At 39.9% G+C, this 23,968-nt stretch overlaps 2 protein-coding genes across 3 annotated transcripts in view; both read right to left on the minus strand.

Annotated features, from left to right (window-relative positions):
- Positions 1-11,682, minus strand: part of plod2 (procollagen-lysine, 2-oxoglutarate 5-dioxygenase 2) — a 30,630-nt gene extending 18,948 nt beyond the window's left edge. For both annotated transcript variants that reach the window (XM_083668931.1, XM_083668930.1), the window contains exons 1-3: positions 11,353-11,682; positions 1,068-1,159; positions 614-750 (exon numbers count right to left, since the gene is read on the minus strand). In XM_083668931.1, the coding sequence (XP_083525057.1) occupies positions 614-750; positions 1,068-1,159; positions 11,353-11,452 (329 nt within the window). In that variant the 5' untranslated portion in view covers positions 11,453-11,682. The remainder of the gene's footprint in view (positions 1-613; positions 751-1,067; positions 1,160-11,352) is intronic.
- Positions 11,683-21,002: 9,320 nt separating this feature from the next.
- Positions 21,003-23,281, minus strand: LOC310801042 (phospholipid scramblase 1; the record flags this gene model as incomplete). Its single annotated transcript, XM_083664989.1, has 6 exons — positions 21,003-21,032; positions 21,244-21,408; positions 22,156-22,317; positions 22,652-22,872; positions 23,062-23,104; positions 23,213-23,281. The coding sequence occupies 6 exons, from the start codon at positions 23,279-23,281 to the stop codon at positions 21,003-21,005; spliced, it is 690 nt and encodes a 229-aa protein (XP_083521115.1).
- Positions 23,282-23,968: the final 687 nt, after the last annotated feature.

Consider the following 23,968-nt stretch of genomic DNA (forward strand, 5'->3'; position numbering starts at 1 on the left):
TAAATTAAAGCTGATTTAATAAACTTTACTTTGAAAATGAACTTTGAAACATGAGTTTGTGACATTGTTGTTATTCTGAAATAACAAAAGCACAAAAACAATCATTTCAGTCAGACTTTTTCCCCTCTCTGACCTGAAACACAGACATCCCTAGGGAATATGTGTACTAAATATTAAAATACTAATTGAATACTCATACATGTTGGCCTACATTAGATAACATAAAAACATGGTACACTTTCTATTACGTGCCCTATACCTGTTTAGTAACACTGTAATTATAATAGTAACAACATATTGTTGCATAATATTTTAGTAATTGCATGAAGTTGAGCAGTTTGCGTTATTGCCCAAGTGGAATAAGGAACAATCCTTATTCCACTTATAGAATAACAGAAATTGCTCGACTCCATGCAATTAAAATACAGGTATAGGACAACTTCATGTAAATTGTGAAAAATGTTCTGCATGGAGTGGGGTTAGAGATATTTGATGATAACTCCTAATACAATAGCCGACTACATTAGACTAATTTCAATCTGTTTCAATTTAACTTTAATAATAGCTATATAAAACAGCTGCCTCTGTGGTGTATTATCTTAGGCCAGCCTACCTGTCCACAGACAGAACCACTAGATCTTCCTGGTCAGCCAGACCCTCCATGGCCTCCTTCAGAAGTCTCACTTTCTGCCCTCCACCAATAGAACGGCCCACGTCCCCGCCCTTCCAATCCTCCCCCATCCCCAGCACCTGTGTGACAAGGGACATGCGTATGAGGGGAAGAGGTCAGAGCCACCACTGATATAAGCATTGAGCCATTACCACAATGCAGGAACACAAGGACAGATTTACTGAGTTCCACAGTTGTTAAGTAAGTTCATTAAGGGTACAGTAAAATATAAAGAAACATCAATCAGGAAAATTTGCTTGTTATTTATTATTATTTGTTTGTTAAATGATGGCTCCCAGTGTCAGTCATTTTAAAACATTGATGAATTCAACACAGTTTTCTTACATATTTTGCATTAATATTGATATCCAAAAATAGACAAAATGCATGTCCTTACCTTTACAGAGTAGTTAAAATAGTTTGCTGACTGCATGAAACGGAGGAAGCCATCTGTCTCTCGTGTGGCAACAGTCAGGACAAGCAATTTGTCTGAAATAAAAAGGATATTACATATACAAGTAAATCAAGATACCCCAGTCAGCAGACAATTGTGGGCCAGATCTGGTCTTGTGGTGCCACATATGGCTGAGTGCCGGCAAGTATATGCGTCAAACCTTGGGGGCTAGTCCTGGCTGAGAGTTGGCAATTTGCTGTAGTCTAGCTCTGGTATGCGGAATGTCTCCCTGATATGTTCCTGTACCTACTGGACCATCTTTGGTCTGAGTGTGGTTGGGACCTGGGCCATTTGTTTTCATGACAAATATGAAGGCTCAGGAATGGCAGCCAAAGCCGGCCCACTTCTGGCCCGGGGAACAAAGTTTTACCTTGGCCACATCCGGATGCAGGTAGAAAACAGACGTGGGCCAGATCTGGAGCATCATTACTCTGCTGACAAGGACACTACTGATAGACATTCACCAGTTTCAGTGTTTCATTCACTGTGCATTGATGGCTTAGAGAAGTCCTGTGCTCTCACCATGGAGACATGTTTAAATTTGTGAATATAGTGTAGAGGAATTTTATTGCCCAAATCCTGGCTTCCATTTAAACAACTCAAAATATGTATGTTGTTATATGCCTGTAAAGTAGTGGGTATCCCATTTCTACAAACCAAATCCCCACTAAACCTCAAACCTATGTCAACACATCGATGACTGCTTGATTTAGCAGTGCAAGAAAACATCTTAATGTAAGGAACAGCTAAATATAGAAGATACATTTGAATATAAAAGCATATTTCTCGTGAAGGATTTAAAGATAAACTGTAGTGTTTCATTTTGGAGGGAAAGGAACTCAAGTTCTTAGACCTCCACTACATTCCCGCTGGCCATGAGGGCTGAGGCAAGGAAGGCCGAGACCAAAGAGAAATCAGAGCTACAGCCTCATATAAAAACAAATCTGAAACTGGGGGAGAGAGGTTAGTCTGCAATGATCGTCAATCATCTTTGGGGTTTGGAGAACAGCCCCAGAGAAATCTTAGGAAAACAGAACCTGGGTGTATCGAGGGTGCATTCATCATCACAAATACTGTATTAATACTTTGCACTTCTAGAATAAAAAGGGGGAAATACCAAATCCAACCTACTAAATTGAATCTTCTTAAGCAAGTATGTTCCAAAACCTGCAACAACACAAGTTTAAATACAATGGGTAACTACTGTATAATCACTGATTATAAAGGAAACAATGTAGCAACTTTGGCTGAAAAAAGCAAGTCTGTTTAACTTCAAAATTCTGTCATGTCGATTTAAGTTAATGAGGAGAAGTAATATGTTCCCTTCAAACTTCCCAGCAAGTCCCTGCCAACTCAAGCATCATATCCAACTGTACTGTTAGCTTTCCTCGCCTGTACAGTATGAGAACTGACAGGCAGAGCAAAACAACAAAACAAAACACTTGTAAAGTGTTTAGTAAAGTGACCTAACAGTCTGATAAAAGTCCCTTGGTCTTAAGGCTGAAGTGCTCTGCTATTTCAACATAAGCCTAGGAACCACCCATACCACATTAACCCTATATCAAATCCAACAGCGCACAGTTGGGAGTTCAGTTAGTGTTACAGTTCATGGGAAGTCAAATTGTATTGAATAAAGTTCTTCAGACTCAAAGTCTACTGTATGCTTTCAAATATGTCATGACAATCTAACACCCATACACACCCACATCTCCATCACAGTACGAGCCTCATTGCCATTCATTTCCTTCCATTTCCTGTCTGAGTTACTTAGCCATTCTCTCACCCCAGTCTAGCCTGTGGGGCTGTCATCGTTCAGATGGCTATTCCAGCACTCCTCTGACACACGCAGGTCTATAATGGGGTGTAAATGGATCGCTGTCTGCCCAGAACCCAGGGGCGTCAGGTGACAGCCAGCAGAGAGCTGGACAGACTTCACAACCCAGCGGCCCTGAGTCACACAGAGCACAGGAGAAAGGGGGCACCTCCAAAAAGCTAAGAGTTGTCCTGTGCCTGCTCATGCTTTGGCTAGGAGTAAGGTGGAGGGAGGGAGGGAAGGGAGGGATGTGGGTCTCCCACATCTGGAAATCTTATTTGCAATCAGTGCTACAGAACAGCTGCTTCACTGTAACAGAAGTCTTACTGTACTTGCTTTTTTTCAACATTATCATAAAGGTTTAAACCCAGGTCATGCTAAGGCTGTTATTTACTCTATATCCAACATGGTAATACACTACAGCCTCTTCGTCTTTTCAGAGGAAGAGCAATAAATCACACAAATGTGCTTTCCCTTTTTTGCCCAATAGTACATCTGGAGGTAAGCCATGGGAATCACACTCAAAACACCTCCATCTTTCAAGACCCCAGTTTTTTTTTTTCTACCAGCCATGTGTTATGTCTACACACTGTATGTGATGATGCTATCATTTGAGAAGTTGGGAAAAAGCAAATGGCAAGCTGAAGGAACATTTACTCACTGTAATCAACAAATAATGACTACAGACCCTTGATCCAGACTGGCGTGTCTTGTGAAGAAGACAGACAAAGAGAACTATTTTCTTCACTACTTCCTATTTCCTTATGAGCCCCTGGTGTAGGTATCCCACTGCCCCGTCATGGCTGCAGAGGCACTTCTAAGTCCTGCTTACTGTTAAAGTAGTAAGATGATATCATCCTCTCTGTGAAGGAATCCCTGGATAATACCAGTCTGGACATTCCAGCCCAGTTAAATAATGGTCTGGTGAGTCTGCTAGGGGTGGTGCCCCCACCCCCCCTCCATAGTAAAAAAAACAAGAGTTTTAAGCACAACACAAATTACTATGACCTTTGGCTGACCTCCCCTAACCCTACCCTTTCCCTCGCCATAAACACGCAGGCCACAGAGTGCATCCCGACAAGCAAGCAGCTGGGTAAGTATACCCCAAGCATGCAAACCACCTCTATTCAATTGAGATTAGAGAGACACTCCAGTGTGATTCACAGACTGGTGAGGTAGTTTGATTATGTTGCTGCCAGGTTTCCCAGCCTTCCAAGTAAACACGCACCAACCTCACACGAATCACAGCTGGAAAATCTCAATAAGCGGCGGTACACTGCTTAACAACTGGGAGAGAGGGGGAGGAAGTGAATCAGTGACTGGCGATAGGATTGGGTTGGACCGGGCTGGCTGAGGAGAAAATGCATTAAAAAGCCTCTGGGACAGATTGCAGTTAATTTGCCATATCAGTAGCTTTGCCATGTTAGGAAACTCTGGAAATTCTGCAGATGTGTGTGTGCCTGCTCCCTCAATGTAATGTGTATGGTAATAATACTTAATAATACTTAATAAAAAATAATTTGAGTCATAGTGTACACCATACCGAAAAAACAGTCTTTCTGAACTGTCTCTATGAAATGTTAAAGGCCAGTCGATCACTATGAATAGGATTCATGGAGATTTTCAAAGGACTCAAACTAAAGGCATCAAACTGAATGTTCCTTTGATCAAATATGAATGACTCACTTCAGTGGTACATGATGCCTTTTCCATGTTCCGCACACTGTGTACAGTATGCAAATACATCTCTAACATAGCAGACTGCAAGCTGTCTGTTCATTACGAGGCCATGTTTCCCATAGGAATTGCCCTCTATGTGTTAATGAAAACCACAGACTGGGTTATTAATGCAGTATCCTACCAGACATATTCAGAAACATCTTTATCTCTACAACTGCCATTTTGACATCGGATTAGAGTTGAATTTTACAATCTTTAACAATGTTCTTCACTTTCGCATGGGTGCTGAAAGACCATAATCATGGTAGTGAAGAGGCATAGCAGTAGAGGTATACAGTAAAAGCAGATGGCAGCACTCTAGAGAGGGAGGATGTTAGACAACAGCAATTTTGGAGGATGAGTGTCTAGTCGGAGCAAATACAGGATAGTTTGTTTGACAGTTCTCTATGAACAGCCCACAGAAGGAGAGGAATGTGGCCCAGACAGCAATGCTGTATCTCTTCCCTAAGAAGGGCTCGGAAGCCAAATCTTTTTCTGTACCACACGGGCCAGGGACGTCTAGGTAAACTTTCACACTTCAATGAGTGAGGGCTTTGACTCACTGGCTAGTCTTCTGCTTAAGTAAGCACTTCTTGTTGTAGAGAAAAAAGAAGTCGTCTCTTGCTCAGAGAATGTGCACTGGCCTTGGAAATCAAAATGACATTAGGATCCTCGGTCTTTGATAAGGTATTCTTGGCAAACTGACACAGACTCCTGTAACATGAGGCATTTTGGTATCAGCAGAGTCAACAGGCTTTGTCCCAACAGGGTCACCAAATTCCCCAAAAGAGAGTGTGTTGGCCAAGAAAAACACAGCTGCTATCAAATCAACACAACTTTTCTCAAGCCATCCATCTGTTAGGCTGAGATAATACAGGTGGACTAACAGTCTGATTTACATCTGTTCTTTCAGGTTGATACGAGGAGATATAGGCATCACAGAGAGAAGAAGATTAATCTCTAGCTTGAGTTTCTCTTGGGAATGTGATATGTTAGATGATTTGTACCTAATAGATTGTAGGAAAGGTTAATTTAGAATACTGTACTGTATTTTCACTGAACTGTTGAAATGCTGTAATTTTCCATTATATGCGGAGGCGTGCTGAATGCAAGAGTTGTGTGCAAAAGATGGTCTTTGAAGTGCTTACTTTCCGACTGTAAGCACTCAAGGTCTCCTTAATTAATATTTGGAGACTGTCCAACTAAAACAAGATACTGTCCCACCAGATATGTTTGATCATAAACTGCTGCCGTTAAGGGCCGTGTGGTGCTAGGACCATTTGAACTGTTTTGCATATCCTGTTGTATCTCTGTATGAGCAGAACTAACTATTAAAGAGGCCTGCCACTGATGTTCGGGGGGTCATTTGGGGCATGCTTACTTAGCGTGTTTTAACTGTGCTCTCTGCTGCAGCATTAAAATAAAGCTTATAGAAGTTTGAAATCATTTGTCAGTACTCTCTTTATTGATAAGTAATAGATTTCCACGACAAATGTAAACTTTAAAACGACTAATTTCTCACAGCAATTAGTTGGTGTCTGTGCTGTCCTTTTTTTTTTTTAATCAAACTAACAAATAGTACTCGCTTACTTTTAAGTTATTGTCTGTTTGGCTACAATATACCCTTATTCATTGCAGGTCTAAAACCTTTTTTGTGAGGTCCTCAAGGTGCCTTGGTCTTAATTCACTTACTCATCCACACGCACAATGCCAACCCAACCTTAGAGCCCTCACACAGACACACACAAAGACACACCAGACCGCTGCCCACCCTACCATTACATTCAGAAAAAAAGTTTCACAGCTTTAAATTTGAAGAATTTTAATGTAACCACAAGCAGCTTTGGTGCACAAGTAACAGTAATGATACCTGGAAGCCAGTAGACGTGCAGACATTCCTTTTCACCTAACAAACTCCCCAGTCTCTACCTAGGTGTGTGCTCCATGTGTTTTTAGTAAGCCCCAGTAACCTAATTTGAGGGCTGGGCACGGAACAGACCGGGGAAACCGGTTGCTGGGAGATCGTTAGTCAGACATTATTTCAGCTGTCCGCAACTAAAATAGAAACTTCCATGATCTGTAAAACACAACAGTACCATAATTCAGGGGCCTTGTAGCGCATCCATGGCCAGGGCTGTGTTTTCGACCCAAGCCATAAAAACCTCAACCTTAGAATGCGGAATGACATCATCGGCATCTGCCCAGCCTATAACTTTTAGTCCCTCCGCAACAGTCAGGCTAGACCAAGAGCAAACTAGTCTCTCTTATTTATTTTTCCGATAGTGGAAAAACAATTACGAGGTGGAAAAAATGAAGAAACGTCCAACTGGTCTATGTCATGCAGTATTCTTGCCAAGGGTAATGACGACAATTATGGTCGTCATTTCCTGTGTCGGTCAAAGACCTGTGTTACCATCATGCTAAAAGTTGTTAACAGTTCAGGGAAATTCCTTGGTAAGACAAGAACAAAATAACAATTTGGTGGTTCGAATTCTCCATAAAACATGCAATTCTTTGTGTAACAATTATAATCCTGCTGAGATTATAATTATAGAGAACATAAATAAAGTGGTGAAGTATGTTATTTAATTAGTGATGGAACCCAACTATGGCTAGTAATCAACTCACATAACCAAAATAGATAATTTGGTCTCCACCTCATCAAGTCCACAGAGATGTATCAATGAGGGATGGACAGCGCATTGGCAACCTTGCCCAAAGTGTACGGTTTCCATCATTATTACCATCAACTCATGATAAAAGACTTCACTGGCTTTATCAATGACTAGCGATCTAGAGCCTCCCACCAACCAAATATAGTGTCTTTGCTCCTCAAAGTGTCATACTTGGTAGATCCGTTCTGTCACGAATACTGTAAAGGAAGCCATGTAGAGGTGCTACACTGGGTCATTTCTGTTAAGAGGAACACACATGTAGAAATTGCCTTCTGAGGCTGTTAGCCACATCAAATAAAAGAGCCAGCCAATAAATATACAGTAATGATCCTTACTGCCAAAGCTCAACAGCTGCTCTGCCATTGCTCAGACTCAATCCTCTTAGAGACAAGGGACTAGAGATATGAGCAGGAGAGATGGAGATGGAACATTTTCAGCGGGAAAACACATGGCCTTGACAACACCACTGAATTGCCATCTGTCCATTTTGGCAGCTTAGTTTGTGACTTTTGGCTTCGGTGACATGGGAATGACCAGATCGTTATTGCGCCATTCATATGTGAATGTTGACAGAAAATACCACAAACAGCAAAACAAAAACAGAAGCCCAACACACATGTTTACAGAGAAGGAGCAATTGAATTAAGGTTGCGGTGATATGTGACAATGTTCCAAAAGGCCAATTGAAGGTTTGTCCTGCCAACTACAGTAGGTTTCTTAGCACTATAGACAGGGTTACGAGTTAGAGTCATTATACAGTTTAGAATGCATGGGTGATTTAAGGTGGAGTTTCCTTTTCTCTGTATGTGAAATGTTCCCAGGATCATTTTAATGGTGACACTGAGGGACAAAGTCTGACTAGTTGCCTTCCTATGTGACTGTTGAGGAGACAGGCATCCACTGAGAGATGTGTTCCAGCCATTGACTAAAATTGTATTCAAGCAATCTTAGTAACTGACAATGTCTGTGACATCCCTTTTTTCTTTAAAAGTTAACATAATGAGGATTCCACATCCATTGTGTCCTATAAAGGCCAATGGGCAAGAAGCTCACCAAGACTATTGTCTTGTGGAATGAAACTGGTTGGTTTCAGAATTAAATCAACCCCCCTTCCCCCATCAGCTCCGGCCACCCCCCGTCTGTGAACCACCCACTCCACCCATTTAAAGAAAGGAAAGAATTTCAATAACAAATCATTGTCATTTCCGACTGTAAGCACTCAAGGTCTCCTTAATTCATATTTGGAGACTGTCCAACCAAAACAAGATACTGTCCCACCAGATATGTTTGATCATAAACTGCTGCCGTTAAGGGCCGTGTGGTGCTAGGACCATTTGAACTGTTTTGCATATCCTGTTGTATCTCTGTATGAGCAGAACTAACTAATAAAGAGGCCTGCCACTGATGTTCGGGGGGTCATTTGGGGCATGCTTACTTAGCGTGTTTTAACTGTGCTCTCTGCTGCAGCATTAAAATAAAGCTTATAGAAGTTTGAAGTCATTTGTCAGTACTCTCTTTATTGATAAGTAATGCTCCCCACCTGAGGTATTATTGATAAATCTATGATGTGCATTTCACATAAAATGTTAGCCACTAGTTAATTCCATCCATTGGATCATTTGCCTCCAAACCCAATATCCTGGCAAAAGTCTAACATTACGTTAAGGGACAGCAGGATTTCATTGAAATACAAAACAATAAATAACAAAGGCCCTTTGTGGATGACCATTTGCAAAATAAACCATTCAGCTTTGTCATCAAATGAACACCAAGTGTATAGAGCCTCATAAAGTTTTAATACCATCGTAAACCAATCTTTAAATAGTGACAGTGTGGAGATCTAAGCCAAACTTCAAGGAAAGACATAAATAAGTGTCTCTGGCATGCAGTAGTTGCATTTCATCATTTTTTGTGTTTCCAGTAGCAATCTTTAATGAACTCATAATCTAGTTTGTAGAGCTGTTTATGTTTAAATTGCCAAATAAATCATTTGTTCAATCTAATAGTGTGTACTTGCATACAATTTCAGAATAATCACTGTTATATGCAGTTTTAATCCATTCATTACCAGATTAAACTTGAGATAAAGGTATATTCATTTCAGTTCAAGCCCTAGGCTATGTGTTTGACTAAAAACTGTGGTTATTTCATGTCTACAGTAATAAGAATATTTCCAAATAAGAAAGATGTATTCTTTCATAGACATGTAATCAAACAAGAACCATCATAGAGGAATTCAAAACCTAATGCATATGTATAATGCATTGCCATGAGGGATAGGAGTCGTGGGATAGGACAGGCCAGGGTGGAGCCCAGAGAGAAGGCATATGGGATGAAAAACTTGAGGGGAAAAAGTGCCTACCAAAAATGAAGAAAAATAATTCTCAACAAAATAGGGTTAATCAAAATGGTGAAATTAAACAAAAAATAAACTTTACTCGCGTAGAAATGGCACACAAAATATGTTCTATTCTATTCCAAATCGGATCAACCTAACCAAACACCATCACCTAGTCCTCTCAATCCTGGATTTCTTCAGCCTGCCCACAAAAGAGTGTTAGAGCCAATAGCCCACAAATGTTCAGCTGACCACATAGGTGATACGTTTAGGAGTCTAGGTGGAGCTGCCCATATAGGTGATAAGCTTAGGAGTGTTGGTGGGAGTCAGTGAGGGGGGGAGGGTGGTAAATTGGCTTCTGAGAGTTGTAGTTTCTCAATCTATACTGTAGTAGCTGTCAGAGCAGCAATTCTATGAATTGCCTCCCAGGGTATACATTTAGGCACAATTGCATACATTTAGGCACAGTTGAAGGTCCCCACTAAAACAAACAGGAGTCATGAGTCATGATGCAAAGATCATGCATTTAACGGTTTTGGCTACAGGTTTTATTAGAAGCCCTATGATTCTAAGAAGCTGTGTTTTACTGAAATTATTCTAGAGTAATTAAGAAAACAATTTAGTGGCACTTGCTTGTTTACTGAGGAAGGATTTTTCAGACAAGTCCATAAAGTTCTAACCCTTCTTTAAGATTCTGGGGAGATTTACCCTCCTCCTAAATATATCCCTGAGTGTGCCCTGTACGGCTGAGCTCCCAGCTGCTTTAGTAGGTTCTACTTGGCCTGGGTCCATAGTCTCAATTAACAGGTTTACTGGTTTACTGTTGGGACACTTAGCACACACTGGTATGATGCTACTGTATTGAATAAAATGATTGGTTAAGTGCATGACCACTTTTCATTGTGACATATTGCAGATTTGAAGCTCTAAACATGAGTATTCGTTCCAAACTATAGTTGATTGCAGTTCATGTAATATATGCAATAAAATAAAAAATAAAAAAGTAATTTAAAACACCAAAAATACAAATCTAGGCAAATTTAACTTCTTTTTTTTTTTTTTTTCTTTTTTTTTTTTTACCTGTAAACTAAACAGAGACTACTTAATTGAAATCAAAAATTTTTACCCTGTAGACTTTTAACTTGTCATATAATTCTTATAGAGTTTGATCCAATATAACATTTCCATGTGTGAGATAAAGGGCATAGCCATATAAATTCAGTTAGTGCGTCACCCCACACTGAACAGTAAATAAGACTGAATTGTGTGAAATCGCAGACGTTCTTTTTCTTCATTGAAAAAAAGTTTTAGCGCTATCCTGCCATTTTGCCATCACCACGCAGAATACATATTTTTGTATTCATCTAATTTTCCCACACACTGAGTGCTGCAGGCAGGATGAACCTGCGCTTCCTCACGTAACGTCATGTAGTTGCCGAATACAGAACATAGATTATTCCAGAGGACCATTCTCAGAAGTTGACAGGTCATTCACAACAGCAGAGCAGACAGTGCCATAAAATTTCTGGTAAAATAACTTCAAAATCCCAAGATACATTTTTGAAAATAACTAAAATTTCTATTAACAATATGTTACGTAGCCCACATTTGCCACCCATGCCCAAAATAAATAAATTTCTGTGTCATGTAAACTGGTGAAGAAAAGAGTTATAATAAGCTTACCTGTTGGAATATGGTTTTGATTTATGTTGGAAGAATGGGCATCTTCAACAAACTGTGTCGAGGAAAAAAATAAGAAATAGAACAACTTCAGATACTCCATCGCTGCTTTGGATGAGAGAAGTCCCGTGTTTCAGGGCAGGATGAAGGGACTGGACCGTTGCTTTTCTAGGTTGCGCTAGTGGTCAGGACCCCTGTTTTGGGGTCGCCTGCTCTCGCGATGATAAAATAATAAAATAAAAAATCGGCCACCAACTCTCAGTCTGAGTTTGCTGAAGTGAGAGAGAGTGAGGCAACTTCAGCCAGTTAGTTGCCTGAGGGAATGGTATAAATACTGTGCTTTAGGGAGAACAGAGAGCGAAAGGCGTGGTTCCTTAATTGCAACTGTAGTCATTTACTGCTTCCAGCATCGTGACTGAAAGAGCGAAAAAATAACGGTGTTCTCTCTTCACCGGGTGGCGAAGCCCGATGCGAATGTGTGATTGAACATGTACAGCTGTGTTTGACAAACGCCCTACCGCCCAGAGTAGCCCACCCTGCTCCCCTCCCCCAAATGTGGCTTACATGCCCGTGTGGTCAACAGCGCTTTCTTTCTCTCCCAAACTTTCATAATCTATTTACGCAGATATGCAAATCAGCCTATACATTGATTGAATTGTCTATGTTTAACAGGTATTTTTCTTAGGTCCATTCCATCGACCAAAATAACAATAAAGCAATTAATCAAGTTCACCTTCTTGCAAAATGTGTTTTAATATGTAGTTGATCAATTTAAATGTCAGATTTGGAGTTAGGGTTAGGGTCATGTGCTGATGTAGGAACAGAACAACATAGTGGTTTATCCAGGTATTAACAATGTCCTACATGAAACCTTTTTGTTGACAACAAGCTTGGGAACTACTGTATTCTCAAATGACCTTCAAAACGAGATGTCTGAAGGTACTGTAGGACAGACCAAACTGACCTAATTTGGCAGCACATCAATTAAGTCAAGACATACAGAACTGTCATTACTGATGGTTCCAGATAACCCCTATCGCCTGATTTATTGTCCTTAATCACTACATGGTAACTGTCTTGACCCTGGAAAGTATATGATGCTGAAGATGTCAATAATGTATCAGTGTCCAGACTGCAGGCTTACAGGTGGAGGATAATAGAAGTCAGACAGTAAATGTAGTCCCTTAGAGAAGAAGAAATTACAGTATTACAGTATAATTGTTTCAATGGAACAATCAACCCCTGAATCATGAGTTTCCCATATGTGCTTTTTCGTATTTGTAGTGTATTAGACCACAGTATGTCCCTGAGGCTTTAGTCCAATGTCTGGGTATCATTAACTTGAATGGCAGTCGAGATGACTGTTAGTGATTTTTCAAGCTTTCCTCTATGACATCACCTACCTCCCTCTCTAAAGGTACAGTAGACAGAGGAGAGTATGAACACTTTATGAGTGTAATGATTTAGGTGCAGAGGTGCTTACAAAAACCAGAGAAAGCAATGCAAAGTGCAATGCCATGAAAACCATATGTTTGACTTGAACTATGACCATAACATTTTATGCATTTTATACAAGCGTCTGAAAGTCCTACGTAAGCTATTGTTTTCTCAGTCGGCCAATTGTATGATTTAATGAAATCCATGCATGCTCAATTACATTACTCAAACACACAGACAGATAGACAGTCATGTTATGTAGACTTTACATTTTTAGAACCCTAGATACCCTATTTACCAATATTTAGATACCCTAGAGGCCAATGATAAGGTTTTGACAAGTTTTGTTGCTTAACTGGAGGAGAAAGATACTGTACCAGTTTGGCATAAAAGTACATTACATGTGAGCTGAATACAAATCTGAGAAACATGTCATTGGAATGTCCTGCAACAGCGAGCTTGTGTCACCCAGTAGGGCTGGGATTGGTTCAGCACGGTCTGCGGCTAGAATATAAAAGTGATTGTGGTCAAGCAGCTCATGCTGCATCTGGTGTCAGGGCTGAATAAGACAATGAGAAACAAACCCCTCTGGCTTTTTTTAATTCACAAGCACAAGTCTCTGCCCAGCACACAAGTCCTGAGGTCTGTGGATGCTCCCTGACTGTTTGCAAAAGGCAGCTAGATTATTTTTCTGCATATAATTGTATCAATTTGTGTTGGTCTTGAAAGCCCAATGCTTTGTGTAATGCCCTGAGAGTAGTCCCAGAGCAGTATATTTCTGTGATATATAATAGATTATTGGCATATCCCATATTGAGCACATTGGACTCATTGTCTGTGGGTGACACATGTCACCTCTTGCTTTGAACTGACATTACGAATGGTGTACAGTTAACACAAGTAACAGGCTGCAGTCTATTTTGCGTATTGTTGTGGATACAGAGGTTTTATAGGGCTTTAAAAAAAAACTTTCTATTGAAGTTTAATGAAGCTTTGGGCTTGGCTGTCATAATGGGCACACGATAATGCATTCTCCATGATAGTATGTTCATTAGAAAGACATTTAACATTAAACAAAACAGATGCCCAACATAAAATATAATACCAGACATTTCCCCCCCAAATCCAGTCAAAGCTAGACAAACAAGGGAAAGTTGTGGGCTGTCATATACTTACTGTACTGTAATAGAGCACGATATACAGTATAGAATATGATCAAATAAAATAGAATGGATTTTGTATTGCGTATATTACAGATTATCCATGGCATTATTATGTCTATCATCTATTTTCCATGTAACTTATATATATAAATATCTGTCATCTATTTATGAATACAGTATGTAATTTTCCTACAGCAAGAGATGGGCAAAGATACATCAAAATGTATCATGTTACAAAACACAAAATACCCTAAAGACCAATGTATCAACATGAACACAAACATACAATATACTGGTGGAAAAACAATGATTTAATTAAAATACATGTATTTAGTATTTTCAAAATACAGAAAATGCATTTGCAAGCAAGGCAAACGAGTGGACATGCAGAGAGAGCAAATTTCTTTAGGAAGACGCACGGAGACATAGCTTGTGTTCCTCACATTTTTCAATACTTTTTAATATCAATGTTAATTAAACTTAATACCAATATCACAGTGAAAGATTACCAGAAATGTTCAACAAATGTGGTACAGTAGGCCTATGTTTTGTGTGTTCTCTTGTAATGAACAGAATTGAATAAGATTCATCCTTATATTTGTTTTATGTAACTAGTTGAGTTTCAACCAGGACTTGCCACAGACCGCTATAACAAGGAGAAATCCTCATGATACAAGAGATACATCTGGGCTCAGAAGTCGCAGGCAGGGCTATATTATAATGAGAGAATGATTCCAAATCACCTCTGCCACATTTATACCATTTAAAAACCCACTTACATACATAGCATTTTGTTCTGGTGGGTCAAATACAAATGACAAAACACTCAAAAGTATTTGAAATACATATTTCAAATACTGCTCATCTCTGCCTATACAATATGTCATTGGTCAAGACCTGGTTCAAAAAGAGAAAAGGTCCTTTTCATTCACCAAATTGAGGATCCAAATGGCGCCAAGTCAAATAACAATACAAGATCTCCAGGAATAACGGCACACCTAGGCGTTTCTGGTGCTCTTTGCAAACTCTATATTTGACATGGTGACATGGTGCCTCTGCCTATACAATATGTCATTGGTCAAGACCTGGTTCAAAAAGAGAAAAGGTCCTTTTCATTCACCAAATTGAGGATCCAAATGGCGCCAAGTCAAATAACAATACAAGATCTCCAGGAATAACGGCACACCTAGGCGTTCCTGGTGCTCTTTGCAAACTCTATATTTGACATGGTGCCTCTGGTAAAATACGCAGACATGACATTTGGTTTTTCAATTACAATGGTGAGTCATCTCTCCTAGACATTCGGTTTCCTCAACCCTGATTGAGCCTTGGCCATAATTGCCTCATAGCTTTATTTTTTTTTATTTGAAATGGTCTCCTTTGATCAGACTACTGCTAGTTTAACTACTAGTTCAGATCAATGGAAAGCAAAGCACTCCTTTCTGTCTGCCAGCTTGCCTTCCTGTCAATTCATCTTTCCGACATCTCTGACCAATGTTTGTCAACATAGGTGCCCCTTCTGAGGCCACAGGCCATCCATTTGGTGTAGGGTGGGGTCCTAAATCACGTTGGGAGTGGAGAAGAGACGTAATTGAAGGGGCTCTCCTGACAGACTAGGGTTGTGTTTAAGGTGAGACCACAGCACTCTTAATTACCACAGGAAGTACACTTTTCATGGTATTGTCATGCTATGACAATCAGAGTCCACATGTGAGGACAAAAGCATCACATACTCTGGTACTGTGGTATAATCCATGCCTTTGCCACTGGTCATTGGTTATGTCATCATGACAACTCAATTGTTTCAATTTTTTTAATCTTCCAAGTGGGGAAACACTCGGGAAAACATATCCAAACGCATCATAGGAGTTGACATACATACTGTAATCACCAAAGATGATTGAAAACATGGAGCATAACACAATTGGTTTACAGATCATCTCTTGGAACAGCAAATTGGGTGGATTCATCTTTTGTATAGGCTAGGAGATAAACCAAGCTGAATGAGCAAGTTATACAGTAAGATTTATCGTTGCTCTTGGCCACACAATTTTAGGAGCTTAAAGGTGGATTTGTACTGGACAGTTTGAGATGGCCTCATGGGAGACTCCCTTAGCCCTTCAAATTACACAGGAGGAGCTCTACAACCGGCCTCTCATCAGCGTAATACCGAATGTCATCATTAGGGAGGCCAGGCTAGAATCAGAGGCTCATAAAAAGTATCTATTTATGTCCATGTTACCATTTTCTATTGCCCATCATGCCTACGTGGAATGTGCATTGTAAGTTGGATAATAATATCTAGTTGCATACTCTGTTAGTGGTATGTGCGGTCCATAGATACAAAGATGTCAAATGAAAGGAAGAAAAAACAACATGAAAAGATTTTTCCATCGTTCTCATAAAGTTTGAAAAGTCACTTATCCTGGTGTTTCTTACCAGTGTAGGAAAAACCTACACTACAAACACAGAGAACCACAAAGGCCCACGCTGCAACCCCCTTTTCACTACCAGCATCTGTCCTCCATGACCCCTCTGATTGTGGAACTTCAGTATAGTGTTTTCTTAGGCTTGCGTTTGCACAGATGTTGTTGGATCCTTTGTTTAAAGCAATGGACTTAACACATAGATACAGGAAATTCCAGACATGCTGTTTCCAGGGAACCAAGGCAACCATTCCTTTATCTCACTAATTACATTGTTTCTTTTCACTCTTGCAGGACTCACAGTCAGTGATAGTCAGTTAGTTACTATCTCAATTCACAGAACAACCCAAAATGTACATACTGTACGGTCTCCATCGTGCCTAAGGTGTCAATAGAGAATAGCTACAGTATACTGTAGCATAGACCTCACTGACCTCATAGCATGTGTTCAGACTTAATTCAAGGCATTGCAACAGGCTTGAAGTGTGTACTTTCCTTCAACCCATCAATCTTATGAAATATGCACAATGAGAAAGCCCAAGCCCCAGCATGCAAAGCGTCAGTAGTGTAAACTCACCACATCATAGGGCCATTGGTTGTCTCTACTTAAATGGCTGTTTTAGAAAGTCTGGGAGGCAAAACACATTAAAGCCATTGTTTGTGTTTTGCATGCTCATGATGACCTCCTGACCCTGAAGTCATTTGTCTCTAATTGTATGTCAAAGAGGTGCAACAAAAATATCTCAAAAGGTTTACAGGTTATAAAGCTTTTATAAAGCTTAGATTATAAGGCTGAGAATAGCCCATAGATGTGTGGTTGTTTTACATTAAAAAAAACATCCCACATACAGACTATTTAAACAGGGACAAAGCATATTCTACTCTGGGATTTCTCTGGGATTTCTCTGGGATTTCTCTGTTCAATCTGTAAACCAACATTGTGATGGGAATGCTGGTGTGGGAGTAGAAAACAGCATATTATGCACAGCTGCGAGCTGTACTAACTCTACAGGTCATATTCTGCATTTCTTTAGAACATTAAGTAGGATGCCAAAAATCCCAAGACCGAGGGGAAATGAGAAACAAGATCTGTTTTGGAGCTAATACAAATGTGAGTGCTGGTAAACAATAACGGCTTGGCAAATTGGGAACAAGCCAGTTAAAATGAGAACCTAAAATATTAATGCAAGGGGCCTGAGGCTAAGAAAGATTAACCCTGACTAACCGCTTTTCTTTACTGACCTAAAATGACTTCTTTAGGGGAGAAAATTATCAGTGGGGCTGTAAAGGTTAGTTGAAATTACAATGTCACAAATAGGTCGAATGGTCACAGATTTCAGCTCAGTTAGTAAAATGGTAGGGAAAATTCTCCTCTCCTAAACACACAACAATATAAACCAACAGATTCAAAACATAGGCTGGTCATAGTTACTATGGTCAAATCAAGGAAAACATTTTAACTTCAGCTGATTATACACAGCTTGTTTACAAATTCCTGGAGACGTGAATGAAGTCATTAGATCCACTACCAATCCATCATCTCCCCACTGAGATTGGCCGAGGACTGTAACTGTTAGTTTAACAGCTGCACTGTGCATAAACCTTTCCACCATTCACAGCTTTATCAAGGACTTGACTTACCAATGTGCCATACAATGAGAGTATAGCAATCAAGTATTCACAAAAAGAGGAATAATGCATTGATCATGAGAAACAGAGAGATGAAACTACAGTTTAGGAATTAAGTGTTAACCACTCACTACTTTGCCAAGAGTCAGGCATATACTCATTGAATTAACTCTAATCCATGTGAGAAACACCTATGCATCATTAAGGCCTATTGCAAGAAAACAGCCTGAAGTAGTTGAATCCTGGCAGAGAGCTAATAAGCAAAATGTTTCCTCATTTTCCTGTGACTCTCCTGTGACTCTCCTGTGACTCTCCTGTGTCTCTCTCAATGTGGACTGTACACAGACGTACATTTACCAGTAGCCAGCCTCATCAACACCCACCCACTGTCACCCACTGTCTCAAATTATTACAAATCACACCAGCCAGATATGGAAATGCAGACAGAAAACAGCAGACTAATGGCCTGCAAATAGACCAGGCTTTGTCTAAAGTGTTGTGGAGCCAAGAGCACATTTTGAGCAGTGTCATGCTGTGCCTGCTCCTTAATTAGTGCCAATAAGGCTCTTTGAATTATGATGAGAAATACATTGTTAAAACTACACAATAAAGGGCAGTGTCAAAAAAAAGCTCTTTTGGTTATACCCATGCTGGCTTACTTCAAAGGAGAGAAAGTAAAATCAGTCAGTTATCATTGATGACAGTTCCAAGTGACCCTACATAAGGCCACATGCTTTCTTTTTCTATCGACATATTTGCCCTTGTTTGACGCAGTCAGCTCCTTATATTACCATTACATTGCACCTCAGCCCTTTGGCAAAACTAAAATGTCAAACATAAATGACTGTTAAATGACTGCTTTTGGAATTTGGTAATACACCTGTCAAAACTCTTTCCATAAGGACTACATAAGCAATTCACTGCATAAACATTTATGAATGTTGATATGGATTGATATATCACTGTATACTTGTTGTCAACATGTGTATGCATGTCCAACCTGTTGATGTTGTTGTTGTTGTTGTTGTTGATATAAGTAGATTGCCATACAGATATATGTATTATTCATTAAGGTGTTATTAATTACCTATGAACTTGGTATAAAGTCCCTAATTAATAAGAAAAATAGATATGGACATCCTTACATTTGATCGTAGTTCACACTTCTATTAGTAGCCTACACATCAGGTGTAGCACTGGTAAGGGAGATGGGTAAAGAGATGAGGCAAGGGTGAGATCATCCCTCAGTAATCAAATTCAGTTGTGCCCAGCGAGGGTAGAAGAACACAAATAAAATCAAAGATTAAACAACTCTTATCATGTCATTACTCATAACTGTTTATTAACATCTGCATTTCCATTAGTCAATGGTCTCCATTTTGTAATCATAGCTTTGTAGTTCACAGGGCATGTTTGCATCATCGTGTGACTAACCGCTTTTCATTACTTGACAGAAGGCTCTGTTTTACAGGGGAACATTTAATTGCTTCTTCACACACTTGAACATACTGGCACTGTGCACCAGACCAGCTGAATTCCCGTAGCCACTTCTGAGGGATACCACTGAAATAGGTTTCCAGCAAACCTGTGTGCCTCAAAAGAGCTGCCATAGGACATCTTTGGCTGTAGTTACGGGAATTCAGCAAATCAAATGTTATGCCTTAGTCATTGTACTGTTGGAATGGATGTTATTGATGTTCCAAACCTTTTTGATTGCACAAATATCTGACCATATGACGCAGTCATGAAAACCACTTGTACAATACATCATCCACCTGAGCGATGCTATTCCCCTACAGTACAGTATGTTTATTCACTAATTCAGTACCAAAAGTAAACATACAAAGTGTCAATATAGTATACTCTACTCAGGTAAAAATATGTTTTTAATAAACAACAAAAACATAAATAAACAGAGCATTTTACATTCAGTGTATCAACACTTAAAACAGGTGTGTAGTAAATGTTATTAATAATCTTTACTTGTTTCGCATTTCAGTAGCATGCATTCAGCAACCTGGGTCAATAAGCAAATACACCATCTCAAGACCCTCATATGATTCATATATAATATATCTTCTATACTGTGAGCAGAAAGGTCCAAATAAACTGTCAACACTTTTAAAATGAATATATACCTCCCTCTAGTGGAGGAGAATAGGAAGAAGAATAAAATGGCATTTGTCAAATGTCGGTATGGTCTCAGTGTGACAACCTGCATAAATAGCACAAATATTCCCATATAGACAATAAAAAAGAGCACAGAACAAAACCTAGATAAACAATGAGTAGGTCAATACATAAATAAATAAATAAATAAATAAATAAATAAATAATGTAAACATCAAACATCTACAAACAATATGTATAAATGTCACTACCGTAGGTTTGACCTCATAAAAACAAATAATAATAATAATAATAATAATAATAATAATAATAATAATTAATATGCATTAATTGACATAGGAAAATTAACAACGGCTATTTGTTTATATTTAACACACATGGAACTGATGATTTACCAAAAAATAGACTGTTACCACATCCTCACTTCAATATCTTGCATAAATTGTTCAGATCAAGTGTTGATTATATGTGTTGTGTTGCAAATGGGTGGTACTAGTCACCTTGGACTGAGGGTTCTAGGCCCTGATGGGCAACACAACCACACTGTAAACACACAAATAAAGACCTCATACTTTATCTAAATAAAGTGAAAACACACAATCCTGGCCAGCCTTATTTAGCAGCAATGTGTAAACCAGTGAGGGGCTGAGACAAAAACTAGTCAGCTACACATAACATTCACCTGTATACCATTGTTCCTACCAAATCCTCAGCGTTAGGTACTTATTGGTGCTTAAACCACATCAAGACATGTCACAAATAGTACTGTAGTACTGTAGCACGTCTGAGAACTTGGCCTTGACCACCTGGACTGTATTGCCTTTCTCCTGGGGTTTTGAGACACTTGCTGTAGATCTCTCCACAGCTCCTAGTTGTTAGTCTCAAAGAACATGAAATCCTGCAAACGAACAGAGGGAAACATTCAATGATCATCACGTTTTCTAAGAGAGTAATTTGCTGACTTACAAGTACAATGAGCTAACATCCGCTGTTAAGACTTATACTGCTTATGCAGTATGTATCAGTACTGTTAAGTAAAGTTACCCATTCATTAAGGTAATAATGGCAATGAGGGACACATCTCCAATATTGGTGAATGCCAAACTTACAATGAGGAAGCAAGCTCCAATCATCACAGCCTTCATTTTCACATCCAGATCCATGGGGAACTGGATTCCAAAGTTGTCTGAATCTGTGAACACCTCCCGGAGAAGCCCCGTCCACTGCTTACTGATCTTCCCAATTGTGATTGGGACTTCATCCATGGTCAAAATCTGTAGACAATAGTGCAGAGTACATGAAGGGGGGAACCCAGTAAATTACCTTTTCTATTGTTACATTGTTTGTCTGCAGTATGTCCAGAACTGTGCAGCAAGGGTACTCAAATGCACACTAAATCCTGGGAGCACATCACCCCCACTCTGCATCACTTTCACTGGCTCCTCATCACATGCTGCATCACCTTCAAACTACTACTCCTACCACAAACGACTAAGTCCCTCCATGGCCTAGCCCTGGCATACCTCTCTACACTCTTAAACACCTAGACCCCCCTCTCCCAGACTCTCCTCAGATACTGGAAACCTCACCACTCCTCAAACCAGGTTGCAGCCGATGGGAGACTGAATCTTGCCCAATGCAAAATAACTTTCCCTGCAAATGTTTGTGTTTCTTCTGTCATTATTTGAAACCAATTTCTGAGGAATTTCCAAGGCAATATTTTGCTTCAGCTAGCCCCCCTCCAATGAGGGGAAAGTTCTATATCTTTGACCCAAATTGCCCTTCACGGCTAAGTCTAATAAAAACAGATGAAGCATGTAACAATGGCCACACTGTACCACACAAACGCATGCCCTCCAAGATGGCTTCATCCACCCGCAACCCTCTGATTAGAAACACATTTCTGCATTCAGAGTGGAACGGGAGGATCCCTTATAAAAACAACCAAGGGCCCGGAACATTTCTCGTGTCATATTCTGTTTTCACAAATTTCATTATGTCGTGTGTTTAGATAAACCTACGTCAAAATCAACATCTGGTAGGCAGCTCCAGCCACAGAATGGCCCTTTGAGCCTGAGGACAGGTTCCCTGTGTTCGTTCTGGATTATGAACTTGGGGGAGAAGGGGTGCCACTGCTGGACGACATAGCCCACTGTGTTCCCTGGGGGGGCTTGAACCTCCAGCTGAGTGGGGGATTGTGGGAAAACAGAAAGGATTGGTTGATGGTGGACGGGGTCCGGCGAGGGTGGGGTTGGTGTTTGACAGTGGAGTAGTAAAGAGGAAAGAGGTAAGGGACATGAAACAAAGGGGTGAGAAAAAACAAAAATGAGTTGTGTTGCTCTCGTCTCTGTGATCATCTATATGAATCAAGGTGGTAGTCACATCAAGTGTTTATACCGTATTAACTTTATATATCAACAGACAAAGAGAGGGTAACCCAACTACAGTAAGTCATGGAAGGAGTAATAGAGCAATATTGCAGTAATAACAAGGATGAGGTGATAGAGGTCAGATCACCTCTTGTAGACAGCAGGGGAAGAAGCAGGACATGCACTTGAGGGGCCTGGTGACGGTGATGACTTCCTGTCCAAAGTTGTCGAGGACGCGGATGGTAAAGGAACGTAGGGGACCGCAGCACTGGCGACTCATACAGTCGTTCTCCTCCACTGCATAGAACACATTCTGGCCCATCGCATTCCGTACATCATACTTGTTGTTGCTCTCGAAGCCAGCCAGGGCTACAAGGATGCACAATACACACAGAAAACAAGCACACATACACATGCACACATGCACACACACGCACACACACACACACACACACACACACACACACACACACACACACACACACACACACAGTGTGAATTGACACAAGGTAGAATAATAATGAATTATAATCCAATGGTGGCTAATTTTTTACATACCTTCAATAAGCTCAACTTTCTGTTTAATGAGTAGCTGATCAACCTTATTGCATAATTGGGAGGAGAAGAGATAGATACATAAAATATAAGTATGTCTACCTTGTTTTTCCAATAATTATTATCAATCATGTAGTACAGTTGAATAACTCACCTGTGTAAGATATTCCAATCCAGGTGGGCAGCCTGGCATGCCAGGGTTGGGCACTGCATACATATTCATTTCTCCTCTGATCGAATCAAGTGTTATAACCTGTAGATTAATTATCATAACGTTATTACATGGAATTGACCCAAGATAAATAGGTCTGAGATCTGGCGCCATCTTCTGCTGGAGATGGACACCCTCAAATCAGGCGCACATGAATGTGATACGATGTAAGTGTTTCATGTAGCAAGCAATCTCTCCTACTATTTTTACAATCAATAGTCGGGGGTCTGTGGTGAATTGAAGTGCCTGTTTTGTCTATTTTACAATTTATTAAGTTCTAAGAAATAACAAGCCATACAAAATATACTAAACACGGCTATGTCATATCTAGGCCAACAATAAAGCCTATATAGTTCCCAGTCAAGTCATCGTAAGTATTGGCATTGAAAGGGTGTGGTGTCGGCAAGCAAACAACAAAAGACAATCCTCTTAGTAAGCCACTGTAGTCCATTGGCACACGTTTGCCCATGCTTTTAAAATCTCAAGGCTTCACGATTGTAATCAAATGAGATTCTAGGCTACTATTGTGATTGCTATCGCATCACGATTTAGACATAATCACTTCAAATTTAGAATTCCACGTTTATATTCATTGTAAAGCTTTGTGCGCCAAGCAGTAGTAGGGTCCTCATTCATCGTTTTCATCTATCACATACTATATCGATATAACAGAATATTGAAATGACTTCACAAAAGCAT

The sequence above is a fragment of the Argentina silus genome, assembly GCF_951799395.1.
Source record: "Argentina silus genome assembly, chromosome: 1".
NCBI classification, from domain to species: domain Eukaryota; kingdom Metazoa; phylum Chordata; class Actinopteri; order Argentiniformes; family Argentinidae; genus Argentina; species Argentina silus.